Source organism: Apostichopus japonicus, chromosome 17 (genome assembly GCF_037975245.1).
Source record: "Apostichopus japonicus isolate 1M-3 chromosome 17, ASM3797524v1, whole genome shotgun sequence".
Classification (NCBI taxonomy): Eukaryota; Metazoa; Echinodermata; class Holothuroidea; order Aspidochirotida; family Stichopodidae; genus Apostichopus; species Apostichopus japonicus.
In genome coordinates, this window is record NC_092577.1 from 21,275,661 (window position 1) to 21,290,378 (window position 14,718).

Here is a 14,718-nt window from a genome sequence, read left to right on the forward strand (position 1 = left end):
GGAAGGTACCTTTGATATCCAAATCTAGCATCAAAACCAAACATTTTCTTTTTTGCCCGTTTTCTCCCAAACTAAGCACATTTTTTCTAATGTGACCTTTGACCTTTTGACCTTGGTTTCAAATGTAGTTTGATATGCTGATTTCAAAAATCAACACGATAAGTCTGTACAGCCATCCTAACTCTGACCGAAAACTTTGACCCCATATAAGTTCGCACACAAAGGTCACACGGGGGTCAACCTATCGATATTTATGATCGGAAGGTACCTTTGACATCTGAAAATAGCATCGAAACTGTAAAAATCCCCAAAACATGAAAAGGTCACCAGAGGTCAAATTGAAGTCAAGGGTCACCCAGATGTGGGTCGACAATTGGATTACACTGAAGCAACTCCCAACCCTAACGGACAATTCGTTCTCAAGTTATCGCAAAAATACTAGTTTTTTAACATTAATTGACCTTTGGTGACCTCAGATCACATGACCGTTAAGTTTCAAAATATTGCCCTAACCAGTTCACAACTTGTCCCAAAATATCAACCTTGTCGCACATTGGCACTGGGAGTTATTGCAGTTTTAGTATTTTGGGTTTTTGGACCATAACTGACCTTTGGTGACCTTTGTGGGCACCAAAAACAATAGGGTTCATCTACTCACTATGGGCCACCCACCCACCAAGTTTAATCATGATCAGTCAATCCCTTGTTGAGTTATCGTGCATACAAGCTTAAGCGTCACACACACACACACACACACACACACACACACACACACACGCCAACCTGAATACATAGGTTCCTTTGCTTTCAGCAAGGAACCAAAAACCATGGTCTTCATCCAGAAAATCATCCAGTATTTTCTGGTCAACTTCACACTTGTTGTGTAGCAGTACATTTTAAAGCGACGAATTGAGTCGTGAAACATGACATGTTTTTAATAGAACTTTGACTTTTCAGTTCTTATTAAAATGTATTTGTCCATTATGTATGAGTGGACATACTGCTGTATAACTTTTATATAAATATATTGTATTTTCAATCCTCTGACACAATTTGGTGATTGGGACAGCCATTTGGGACCAACTTGTTTATAATATTTGCATCCCTTGAAACAGTTGTCTGAAAATATTGGCTTAATCTGACAAAGTTTTTATTAATGATTGAACCATGGGAGAAATATCACCCCATTCTAGCTGTAACACTCCTATTGAGGCTTTTCATGTATGCTTTTCAAGATATGTTATAGCAATAAATGAGTGGTAAAATAAAGCCATGATTTCTGTATTTTTTATTCAAACATACCTTTTCAACCTTGCAATAAGATTTCCTTCATTTACCCCACAAGATTGCCCAATTTTTGTTTTTCTGGGAGGGAGGGGGGTCGGATTGTATTGCAACAGCCAGCAGGAACCCTGAGTGAAACTTACAGATTTTATGCACACGAAGATCTCCACACAAACTGGAGGCCCAAAACATCCGCTAAAGTGAAATCAAAATCGTGATGGATGGCGCATTAGTCTGATGACTAATGAATAACAGGTCAAGTGCTGTGCAGGACTAATTTTGGAAGTCACCAGACTAAATGAATGGTCATATGACTATGATATATTAGTCACTTGACTAGTTTAGCTAATTAGTCATACGACTAATCTTTGCTGCTTAGTCATTTGACTAATTTTAATTAGGCGTACGAAGCACTGTGCAGGACTTATTTTAATTAGTCAATTTGACTAACTTAGATTAACACTGTATGAAAAGTGTATATATGAAAAATAATAAGAAAGCAATTTGAAGTCTTAAGACCCTACGAACCAACAATTGTAGTTATAGTGATTCTGAAACAAGGATCACGAAAGGATACTCATCAAAGCTGTTAAAATCAACAACAATGGGTAATGGCAAAGCAAAACATCATAGAGATCAGGTTACTCTCGTATACAGTCAGTCATAAACCACGTTACATATATGCAAAATACAGTCTGGTTGAAAAAAGGTTTGACACGAGAAATTGCCATTCAATTGATTTTGGTATCAAAGAAAGCAGAATTTGTGTTTAGGGGATTTGGGATATATAATCCGACACAAAATTATGCTTTGCTTGATACCAAATCAATTTTCCCTGGTTCAGGCTAGTTTTTGCCTTTATCGATCAGATTAGGCTATCACCCAAATTCAGCGCGAAGAATTTAAGCAGTAAAGTTGTCTTCCGTCCTCAACATTTGAAGGAATATGCAAATGATTTTCATCAATTAACAAAAGGCGTAGTTCATGCAACTCTTCGTCACAGGGTATATCAGTCTTCAAATTACATTCTTCCCTAAATGCATTTAGTTCCTCCTCGGGAACTCTACAAAGGTAGTCCTCTGTTTCCAAGATCTCGGGTACGTCGTACATAATTGGTGGGCGTCCATGATGTGGATTACCTCCTCGTTCACTTCATTTCCTTATGTAATGGTGGTTCCATTCAATACTGATTCCATGTAGCTCCTTCTGTAAGGAAACATAACCATGACGTCATTGATATAAATTGGTTATTTCTCTTATACACTGAGAGGGGAAGAGTCAAAAAATTGCAGCTTAGACAGTTCTTGCTTGCTTGCAATGTCGCTGGGCTATACGGAGGCTGGCCCTCTCGTGTTCCATCTCGTCTTTACTTCACCTGCGAGTAATTTCAGGTTTTGACCTGAAAAAAGGTCATGTTATTGTAAAAGAGCCTTGAATTCGAAAACGTGAAAATAGCCACACTCCCCGTAAAAACTCATCAAATGTTGACCATTTCACGAACAATTCCTCTTTCCGTCATGTTTGTTTATGTGAATAATGAGTTCTTTCGGGCAATCAAGTAGAACACAGTCGACGTTGAGTATTAACAAGTTAGTGTATTTTACAACATAACATAGTCATACTGTACAGGACAGATCTAGGACGAGATGTCCAAGATTACTTGTTGACGGCTGGAGAGACAGGGCGAACCAGGACGAGCAGACGGCGTGCTCTAACTTGGCTTACAATATACAAATGTACAACTCATTAACACAAATGGTTCCGGTAGATTATATAAATACAATGCAATGTCTGCACATTTGCATGTAATGCGTATTCAATAACATTACAGTTTCACACCAACATTATGAATCAACGTGATCTACATATGCAAATCTGTGACGTCAAAGATGACATAGGCTAAGGAATATGTAAATATGTCATCTTTGTTTAACCTTCATTCAGAGGACAGTTGTTAGTAGCTGTTGTCTACTCGGAAAATTTCACATCACACACCAAGCTACAAAGAAGATAGCAAGAAGTTAAGAGAAAATTATATAGGGTTACCAAAAGAAATACTGACACTGTGCAACACTGATTACTTTTGCATAGCTAATGAGTACTGACGGGTACAGATAGTGGGACTCGATTACGGGTAGGCTATATGGATACTGTCGGTACCACGCTGATAATTATAATTGGTTCCCTCACCGGAATAATTTCTAGAAAACAGAATCTGATAAGTTACTGATCCAAAGAGTCTGCACAAAAGTGCCCCTCGTCGTACAGGGCTTGAAACAATTCCATCCAATACTGAGAGCAGTGCTTTCTTAGCATAGCCCACCATGCTTCAATTCGTTGGTTTCGGGTGCTTTTGCCATATATATAAATGGATTGTTTGCTTGGTTTCGTCTAAAGAAAGTCTGCACTTGTTCTTTGAGAACATTTTCCGTTCCCATGTCAGCCCGAACTATTGATGGGCATCCGCCACAGTGCTGTACCGCATTCACAAAATAAGCGGCAATTATCGCGGGGTTGTTATTTGTATAAGATGCCTCCAGCCATATAATCTTTCTCGAAAAGCTGTCAATGCAACCACTAATCGCGATTCCATACCTTTTTAAGTTATCATAGCCATCCACGTGCCACACAAAGTTAGGGCCACGAGAATGGTAAGTACGACGTATGATCTGTTGTCTTGATCTGAGTCTAACCCCATCTGGATCCAAAGTCGATAGAATCAGTCGAACCGTTTCCCGGTTTGCCATGAACCCTGCCTGTCTGCATTTTAGTGCATCCATTTGTATCCATGCAATTTTCCCGAGGTACGAATATGCTTTTCAATGAACTCTGCGATTTCGACGTCGTCCGATAAACACGTACGTTGATACATACCTAAGCTGTCAAGGAGCCTTTTCGTATGGCGCTCATTTATATTGATGTTATGCTTTACTGCTAGCACAGTCCTTATTTCTATGTTTGAATACCCGAGCCTGAAATACAATGTAGGCAATTGCTCCCTAGACAAGCTAGCAGCCATTGCAGCAGTAGGTTTACAGTGATCTTAGACAGGCGAAGCGTTTGGCTTTGCTGATTACAACGTGAATGTAAACACATTGCAAGTATAGGCTAGGCAAAGTCGAACAAAAAGGGGGAAAAAGTGAGAAAAAGGAAAAGAAAATTCATAAAAACGAAAACAAAAACCAACGCAGAAAACGAACAAAAAGCACAAGCAACCAACAAAACGAAATTATAACTCAGAAAAACGAAATACAAACTAAAAAAATGTCTCACAAACGACAATTTTTGGGGTACCATGGCCCTATTGAGCTGCCGTAGCTACCTACATACACACATTGAAAATGATCTTTGACTGTTATGAAACTTAATAGACATGATATGTTGGAACTTTTACCAAGTTTCACTGCTTTAGATATTGTATAAACCATGTTTTTACACTTGGACCTTTCTTGACCTCAAACAGCCTACCAAAACCAAACCCACAACAGAGTCCCCCAAAAGGAACCCACATACCTACTTTGAACTTTACTATTATTATCCATCTCTCGTTAGATTGTTTCATGACCAAAAAACACCACACACACTTCATGACCATTGCAATGATTCCTCGCGCCTTCGACAAGGAATCAATAAAATATATTGCTGTCGTTCCAACTGGTACTAAACCAGTCTGTAACATCATTTAAGATAAATCCTTCATTCAATTTAAGCACCAATTTTGTTTGGTTTTAACAATAGATTTCAGATGCTGTCACTTTGGAGGATGTTGTGCAGGAAGTACAAGAGAGTCAGGACGTCCTTTCCATACTTGGTTCCATACGACAGATTAAGTCGTTAGCCGATACGGATGAACTTGTAGAGGATGCTGTGTCATTTTACTTATTTGGTAGAGCGCAAGCTGCAATTAGACCAGTAAGTAAAGTTCCAATTTTAACCGAACATGTGAATAGTTTGTAGCAAGTACTAGGGGAAATCATAATTTTGGCTTACTACTTTTGCATGAGCTGTAAATCGTGATACTAAGTGTTATCACACCTCTGAGTTTGCTTTGCCTAACCCTTCCAAACAAATTGCTTTTATATAAAACATACTTGCGATGCCTAGAGGCAAGAATCTACGAACTGATTTTATTCTGCTACATTACGTGTATTACTTTCAGATTCAAGGAGGGTCTTGAAACAGGTGGCATATTACCCGCCATACAAAAACATCCACATGGATTTAAGTGAATCTTTGTCAAGCCAGAAGAGCGGCACGACCACACAACAGTGCGAGAAATGTTGGCTCCATCTCTGTCACCACGTGGGTCCAATAGGAGGAACATTGAGAACAGAATAATTTGACTGTCGAGAGATTGGCTAATTGATGTTGAAGGTAATTTCAAGTGTGATAATTTGTTTACATGACATGTTATTGTATGAACTAAAGTAATTCTTGTTAAGTAATTCATGTTAACCCTGTTTCTTTTCAGATCTATGTATATCGCATTTGGATTGCAGCTTCAGTACACTACCATTCCATGTTTTTCTTGCTTTTTTACCCGTTGCTGTTTTTCAACCCTCTTTGTATGATACCTATATTAGAGTGTATCATAGTTCAGATGATTACATAGGATTTACATGTGTCACATGTCACGTTATTTAATGGCAAAATGTTGGTTGGAACTTTCAGGTATATGCAATGGGCTGGAGAAATAATCAAACTGTTAACATTGAAATACTCTGCACAGTGCATGTCATTTAAGTGGCATGATAACAAAATTTGTTTACTGTTATAAATAATGATCCAATTGGTAACAAATTCACTCGTGCAGTTACTTTGTTACTTTTCAACAATTACTTATATTTGCAACTACGTGTGATGTTATTCCATCGTTTGGGTTTACACCCTGCGCCATCTTTGGAGGTAACACACTATGGGAGTATATACCCAGCAGCAAACACATGCTCACTTGTGTTAGGGCTCCCAGCCCATTCCAACTTTGACACTTGGAAGACCAGAATGGAAACAGGAATACTGGAATCCCCTACATTTGGTTTGCGCTAAGCTGCTCGATATGTGCTAAATTCTCTTTTTATGTTAGTTACACCAATGGGCTGCCTCTTTGTACTTTGTCTTTCAATCACATTGCCAATTCTTGCGACTTCGTGTTGTGGCACATAAAAGCTTGTCTTTTTCTTTTGCATAGTTGAGATCATTACAAACGTTTTTATAAAGATCACTTTGCAAAGCATTAGTTCTTCCAGATTTATCTCCTAATTCATAATATTGATGACCTTCCATATTTCTAACGTAAATGTAAGCTTCAACATACTACCTATAGATATCACTTTAAACATTCAGTACTATATGGATATCTTCATGACATACCTGAAGTGATTACTGCAAAACCTATTGTTAATTTAACAATGGGAATAATAAACCTGCCACCAAAGTACAAATTACATCTCCATTCAGCCATTGTTTGTTATTCCTGCCAAGTTAAATTTGTGTAAGTTTTGAACTCAGTTACCTTTTCCGATAACGTATTCATATACAAACATAATTACTTTGATGAATAACTTTTGTTATTGATTTTGTTTACATTTGCAGTTCTTATACAATTTATTCTCAGATGATATTTAACAAATTTTCTACCCTTTTTATACCTTACATTATCGATTTATATATTTGTATATCATGATTGTTTGTATTTTACTGTAAAGCGCCTTAGAGCAATTTCTGATTGGATAAGGCGGTATAGAAATTTTGCATAATAATAATAATTTGTATTATCCTTAATTACCATACGACATTTTTTTTATGCTTTTTCTGAAACTGTAATGCCTTTACGACTTGTGTTATTTCAACAAAGGAAGTAGCTTTGCAATTTGCCTGCAAATTTGTAGTCCGTCCAGCCATTGTTCTCGCCAACTTTTTGTTTATAATATCGGAGGTCTTTTGTTTTTCAATATGTGCACATGTTCACTTTTATCTATAATTATGGGAGTTATTGTTTCCATCTACAGTCTGTCGTCTATAAGTGTTACGACATATCTGAAAGCATTGAAGTTTTAAAACTTTTGAAGTGTGTGCCATTATTGTCAGTATGTCATAAATGTTTCTTACTTGATGTCTCCCTGGTATAGACTTACATCATCATCATCATTGTATTCAATCTGCTTCTTCTGTACATTCCCTCATGTTACCATGTCCTGTCCTTGAGTATAGTTGGCATGGGAAGCTACTTTCAGTCATAAAGCCCTTACATACATTGCCCTCATGTGTGAGAATACCAGTCACACTCTCAACATTTGTCTCTAATATTCTCTATATTCATACTTTGTTGTGTGCCTTACTATATTTACATGACAAAAGACTTTTGTGTGCATGTGTTTCATACCACTGATATTCTTACCTATTATATAGGTTATATTTTTCCTTACCCGTAACTTCCAGGAATTGGAAGCAAATTAAAGTTATATCACCTTCATTGCCTTCAAACTTCTTCATTTCTTTATTTGTGTATAGTGTGAGGGGTTGTTATATACTAAGTGGGAAGTAAGTTAGAGCTAATGAAGAAGACAAACAGGATGTAGGTAAGTTACCAAATTAACAGTTTAAAGGAGACACAAACCCACAACATTTCCTTAACCCTTATGATGGAAACATATATTATAAACACTGTACACGCCTTGGTTTATTTTTGTCCGATTTTGCCGCTACTATAATCAAATGTATGGGGCGCGCCATTTTGTACACCCGCCCTCAATATAGTGACGTAGAAGATTCACTTCGTTTCACGGAAACCAATCACTCACACAGTACATTGATATGCAGATTTTGTGTTAACATTGGCCAAAGAAAGTTACGAAAAAGTGGCTGAAAAAAGTTTCAATTATGCCGGAATGCCAAGCTTATGCTTGTAAAAATCGTCATGGTGCTGGAAAATCTAAGGGGAAGCGATTTTGTTATTTCTGACGGAATAACGGACCCGGAGAAGAGAGAACTTTCCCAGAAATGGCTACATCAGATCGCGACTGGCCATACCGTCGACAACTTTACGTTCCACAAATACAAAGTTGTTTGCGAGGACCACTTCGAACTAAACCTAGAAAAAACTTCAAACCCGGCTCCTTCCAACCATTTCCCTCCATCGTCGCCCGAAAGGCCACGGTCGAGCACTGCGCCATCTGAAAAGATCAGCGAAACAGGTAAAACCTAACGAAAGTCATTTGTTTATATCGCGCAGTTCATCGGAGTATAACATTACGTCGCCAATCTGTGAATGATGTGGGGTTCAAAGTGTATATTTATATATGAATAAATGTAGAAAAATCATTTGTTTTGCATATCGTCACGTATTCATTAAAAAAATACACAGATATAATTTAATATTAACGCTAAAATAACACAGCTTCTCATGGCACTAGTACAATAAGCTTACATTGATTCTGTTACTTAGTACAGTTCACAGCTTCACATGGCACTAGTAAAATCATTGAAAACCCAACAAGGGCTTATCTTATGCTGTTAGGGAAATGAAATCCAAATCAGCCATGAACCCCGTGGCATAGTTAACTGTGTTTATTCCCCAGGTTAAAAATGAGCAATATCCATGTTGGTAGTTGAAGGGTTTTTTTTGTTGAAGGGTTGGTAGTTGAAGGGTGGATTTTCCATATTTTTGGAAGCCAATTTTGTAAAGGGAAAAATGGGTCACTACATCAAACTGATCACGGGAGGGGGGGGGGGGCACATCCCCCAGTCCATCGCTTATCTTCGATAGTCCTGGGTTGACGGCACATTATGATTTCACAAAATGTGGCTTAAAATAAAAAAATCACAAACTTTAAAGGGGGCGACGATCCCCCTCTGCCCCCCACCCTGGAGGTGGTTCACTAGTTACAGCAGCCACGGAGATGATCGACCAGTGCTTTTGGCAACAACAAAGGCTTGAAAGTTCGCTATTAAACATGATTTAAAATTAATTTTGATGTGAATTGAGAGCTAGTATAACCAATACTAACATATTAACAATTTATGCTCTCTCTGTTGGTTATCTTAAAATTAGAGTCAAAATATCGGTGCCGTGGATATAATGTCCAGCAAATTCTTATAGACTGCTCCTACTTTGCCATATGTTTCCATTTTTTTGTTCATCAACTTTTTCAAATGTTTATGTTTTTATACTTTTTTTTGGTAGGAAATCAAATCAACTTTTGGCAGCAAAGGATCAGCCACCTTCAGAGGAGCGTACACTGTGTCAGCCATTACACTGTTCACCTAAGGTATTAAAATTTATTACATTTTTTTCTGTTTAGAATTGTTTTTTCCCAAAAAAAATTCTGAAATTTAAACATTTGGGGAGGGGGCGTGCCCCATGTCCCCTCTGGCTACGTACCTGGTTATATGTATTCTATTCTACATGCAATATTACTGAACTTCTCAATTTACAAACTTCATGTTTTTGTTTAAGTATTGCTTCAATATTTAACATTAAATGTTCAAAATGTATTAATTTGACTGCAGTTAATGTAAATTTTGGCACACATGAAAATTCAAGACCTGAAAATATTTAACATTAAATGTTCAAAATGTATTAGTTTCACTGCAGTTAATTGTAAATTTTGGCACACATGAAAATTCAAGAGCTGAAAATGTTTAACATTACATGTTCAAAATGTATTAGTTTCACTGCAGTTAATGTAAATTTTGGCACACATGAAAATTCAAGAAATGAAAATATTTAACATTAAATGTTCAAAATGTAGTATGACTGCAGTTAATGTCAATTTTATACTTTTTACTGGAATAGTTGTGATTTTGTATTGGAACTAAATGTTGTTTTAATTCTCTTATCAACAGGGAGTTTCCACTCTCTTTGATCCACCTGCTGAGGTTCTTTGTCCTGCTGTCACACCCACAACTGATGTAACACGGATCACTCAGCAATTCCTACCTGTAAGTTTGGCTTTAACTTGTTATCTGATTTACACTATATGGGTTTGTTTGCATCCCTAAGAAGATTTTGAAGTTGGAAATAAAGTATGGAGTGTCACTAAAAAATTCAAATATACACAACAGCCCTCAACTCCATTTCAAAAAGGGGCCCTCCAAGAGTGGATCCCAGAATATTTTCGAAAATTTTCTAAAGAGCTAAAAAAAAAAGGCCACCGCATTTAATAGTGGTTATGAATTAACAATTTCCGATGATTTTTACAGGGGCTTTAAGGTCTGTAAACTCTCCCTTGGATCTACCCAGTCAAGCTGTGGGCTCGTTTTTAATCTCAGAAAGAAACCATAATTAATGTCATCCTTAAAATATTGTTAGCTTGGAGTAGCCCAGTCGGTTGAAACATTTGGGTACGTAGGCAATATTTAGTTTGCAGAAAATGTTTTTGAGAAGGTAGGAATTTTCGGAGAAGGTACAGTTACTCCAAACGTACACTTTTATAATGATGGCCTAAGGGCCATTCATGTACCAAACAGGAAAACTTCTTTCTTTCCTTTTTTCCCCCGTTAAGGTTGTCGCAAGGTAACTACATACAATTTGTTTTTTTCTGAGGGATGGGGGAAACAAAAGAGGGCAGGTGGGTTGCCTCTATAAAAAAGTACTGTAAAGGCAGAGCACTGCACATTTCAAAATGCAAATTGGTTGAAAAGACATGTTTTTACATTAATTTAAGTCACAATACAGTTTTGTACTCTTCAGTAAAACTGGGTGTCAATGTCAATTAGTAGATATGTCAGTGCCTTAAATGGTGTATCAATATTTTTGGTACAGTTCAATCCTTGAAATTATATATCAGTCAGTTATGGGCCATCGCATTTGTTCTTTACAAGCAGGTTTTGGAAAACATGCATGACATTTTGTTTGTTGTATGATATTTTTGAAGGTTAATTGTAAGGCATGCCGTAATCATTTTTAATGTCTGAAAATTTGGTATTTTAAATTTGGTTTGGGCAGTTTCAAATCAATGCTTATCTTATGTTAGTCCAACTCAAGTGTGTACGCTCTTTCGTTTATTACTGTACAGGATGCCCTTTCCAGAGTTTGCGCATCAACTCAGACAGATAAAACTGACGTTACAGAGATGAGATGCCAAGCTGGTATAGCAGAAATCAAAACCCACTATGCTTGTACAGTAGAATTGGACCAACCATACAGCATGTTATCAGCGGATGTGTCCTCCGAGGGAATGGCTCCACCCCAGGAGACCCCACTGCAGCAAGAGACTTTGCCACCACAGAGGTCCTTGGAATAACACAAGTCCCCCATTAAAATTGAAAAAAAGGTGAGGACAAACAGTGATAGCAGTGAAAAAGGATTCCAGGATGATGAAAAGCGAGATCCATACTATGAACCGGAAGCAGAACTACCAATCCTTTCACTGACTGACTCCTTTGCAACAAAGGCTGTAGGGAACTAAAGTTTATAGTATTTCAGGCTAACATAAAACAGCTTTGTTATCGTATCCAATGTTCCCAATGTTCAAGTAATGTGACAGAAATAGAAAAGCAGGATGCCCACTGGAAACCTCATCTGTTCTGAGGCTACCATGTTCTCAGGACTGACATATGAAAGAGTTGCTTAATTCATGAAATTTTTAAATTTGCAGTTCTTTTGTGATGTATTTATGATGTATCTCATCCCAGAGATTAGGAGTTACTGGGATGCACATCAAAAGGCAGTAGTTGACATATTGAAAGGATCCTCAAGTGATGTTATTGGTGATGGGCGTTGTGATCCGCCAGGGTTTTCAGCCAAGTATTGTAGCTACTCTTTGATGGATGTCAGTTCAGAGAAGGTGGTAGACATGGAAGTTTCAGAAACTGGGGCATCTGAAAGAATGGAAGCAGTGGGCTTCCAGAGGTGTATGGATAGAGTCCTTAATGACTGTAAACTTAATGTAAAAAGATTTCCTACTGACCGTCACCCAGGAATAAGAAATTTAATGCGTACAAACTACAGTTCTGTAAAACATAATTTGGATATTTTTCACCGAGCGAAAAATGTCAAAAGCAAATTGCGCAAAGCGGCAAAGAATAAGGGAAAAAAACAATTGGAACCTTGGATAAAATCCATAATCAATCATCTGTGGTTTTGTGCCGGAGGCTGCAACAAGGACCAGGAGCTGTTGGTGCATCTGTGGTCTACCATGTGCTACGACAGCAAGAGTGGGCAGATGATCCTAACTTACCCACAAATGTAGCCATGATCCATTGACAGATCTGCAGCAGAGAAAGAAAGTATGGCTCAAGGCAGGATCATCTGCCTACGAGGCACTGAAGAAGGTAGCCCTGGCTAAGCGACTTTTGAAGGACATTACATTTCTTGCAGAGTGCTTTTTACGTCACCCGCCATGCGGGATACAAAACGTCACGGCCAAACGGCACTACCGAACTATCCCATTCTTACAAACGAAAACTCAGGTCAAGCGAGACAAAAAAGTTCATACGCCCACCGACCACGCAGAGACAAAACGCCCAACCACCCACCTGTCATCAGTAGACACATCTGGAACAGCAGATGCCGCCTTGTTTTCGATGGGGACGTCTGGAGGGTAGAGGATGTTTTCCCCCTCGTGCAAAGTGACATCACGTTGCGCATGGATACCTTTCGTAGACACTAGCGCAAGCCTGTCGTCTACTTTCGGGACGGCGTTCCCCGGATGAAATTTTGAGTGAGTTAGTTGGTAGGTGTGGGGGCTGTGTGGTCGTTACGTAATATAGGTTGGTTTAATTTTTCTCTTTGTGGTTTGGGGTTGGCTTTTTGGGGCCTGTTTGTAGTGTTTTATTTCTTTTGCTTCTGTTGGCCTTTGGGTCCGTGTCCTTTTCGCGTCACGTTAAACGCTGCGTTAGTGAGACATTGATGGGTTTAAGCATGCATTCAGGAAATACCATAGCTGCGAGACCCAGCTCGTTTCTGTCATCAACGAATGGGCCTCCTCCCTTGACCAAAGAAAGCAAGTGGATGTCTTCATCCTTGATTTTGAGAAGGCTTTTGACACTGTTTCTCACGAATTATTGAAATCTAAACTGTACACTATGGGTGTTTCACATCAGGTTCTCTGCTGGGTGGATGCTTTTCTGAGTGATAGAGAGCAGTCGGTTGTTGTCAATGGGTCTAGGTCTAATCCTTCTAAGGTTACTTCCGGTGTTCCGCAAGGGTCAGTTTTGGGACCCATTCTCTTCCTGGCCTACATAAATGATATTGGTAATGCTGTTTCTTCTGGTGTCCGACTGTTCGCTGATGACTGTGTCTGTTATCGGGTTATCGATGATGTCAGTGATGGTGATCAACTTCAGGAAGATATAAATATACTAGGGCAATGGGCTAAAGATTGGGGCATGAGTTTCCAGCCGGTGAAATGTAACATTATGACCATTACTAGAAAGAGGAAACCTGTAATTTTGAATTACATATGCTCAATGGGGTTCACTTGGTTAAGGTTGATTGTGCTAAATATCTGGGTATTCATATCACTTCAGATCTCAACTGGGGAAAGCATATTCAAAATGTGTGTAACAAAGGAAATAGGATATTGGGAGTTCTTCGTAGAAACTTATCCCCCTGTTCGAAGGATGCAAAAATGGCTGCATATAAAGGTCTCCTCCTGCCAGTATTGGAATATGCCAGTTCTGTCTGGGATCCCCACCAAGCTTTCTTGCAGCACAACCTCGAAAACATTCAGAAGCGTGCAGCCCGTTTCATCGCTTCAGATTATTCAAGAGAGCCTGGCTCTGTCTCATCTCTGTTACGGGACCTAAACCTGGTGCCCTTGGCAGAGAGGCGCAGACAAAGTAGAATCATCTTATTTGCTAAGGGCATCTATGGTCAGGCTCAGATCCCTATTGACTGCCTAAGAAAGCCTCTGCGTAGGAGTCGGAACATGCATGATATGCATTTCTGCCAGCTGTATGCCAGTACCAATTGCTATAAGTATAGTTTTTTTCAAAATACAATTAGGGATTGGAATAGTTTGCCTTCAGACCTCATTAGTAGTTCCAGTGGTTCTGTGAATCCTATCACTTATATCAGTACTCGGGTCAGATTTAACTAGTTATTCTCTTGACGTGTGTGTGGTGAGATATTGTCCCTTTCTGCGGATGTGTCACCGTATCGAAGACGACGACGAGTTGTTGTTTTACAGACTGGGTTTGTTTTTGATTTTGTTGACCTTTGGTCCGTATCCGTTTTTATTAGCACGTAAAACGCCAACAAAAGCAAGCTAAAGACAGGTTGGTGAAACTACAAACGATATACGAACTGACGCACACACGAACACAAGCTATCACACCCGCCTGGCAGGAAGTATAGCACAGTACAAAAACAGCTGTAACAGATGGAGAGCGAGAGCGAAAAACACGTCCGCACTCCACGAAAGCCATGCGCCGAAGAGATTAGAGTTTGGTTATTCTCCAATGACAGCTCGCTTGAAGTTAGCTGCCATT

General features: G+C 38.8%; 1 protein-coding gene across 1 annotated transcript; it reads left to right on the forward strand.

Moving 5' to 3' along the window:
* The first annotated feature begins 2,321 nt into the window (after positions 1-2,321).
* On the forward strand, positions 2,322-11,534 carry LOC139984485 (uncharacterized). The gene is made up of 6 exons (XM_071998400.1): positions 2,322-2,381; positions 5,023-5,170; positions 5,444-5,552; positions 9,467-9,551; positions 10,129-10,224; positions 11,301-11,534. Exons 1-6 carry the CDS (start codon positions 2,322-2,324, stop codon positions 11,526-11,528), a joined length of 726 nt encoding a protein of 241 aa, XP_071854501.1. The 3' UTR covers positions 11,529-11,534.
* The last annotated feature ends 3,184 nt before the right edge of the window (positions 11,535-14,718 follow it).

What these genes read in the sequence shown, in the direction of transcription:
- LOC139984485 (XM_071998400.1), top strand. Translation starts at nt 2,322, where the DNA reads ATGCATTTAGTTCCTCCTCGGGAACTCTACAAAGGTAGTCCTCTGTTT. An exon ending in TGTGTCATTTTACTTATTTG is followed by an intron (nt 5,171 to 5,443) that starts GTAGAGCGCAAG and finishes TATTACTTTCAG; the next exon opens with ATTCAAGGAGGGTCTTGAAA. An exon ending in AGCGGCACGACCACACAACA is followed by an intron (nt 5,553 to 9,466) that starts GTGCGAGAAATG and finishes TTTTTTTGGTAG; the next exon opens with GAAATCAAATCAACTTTTGG.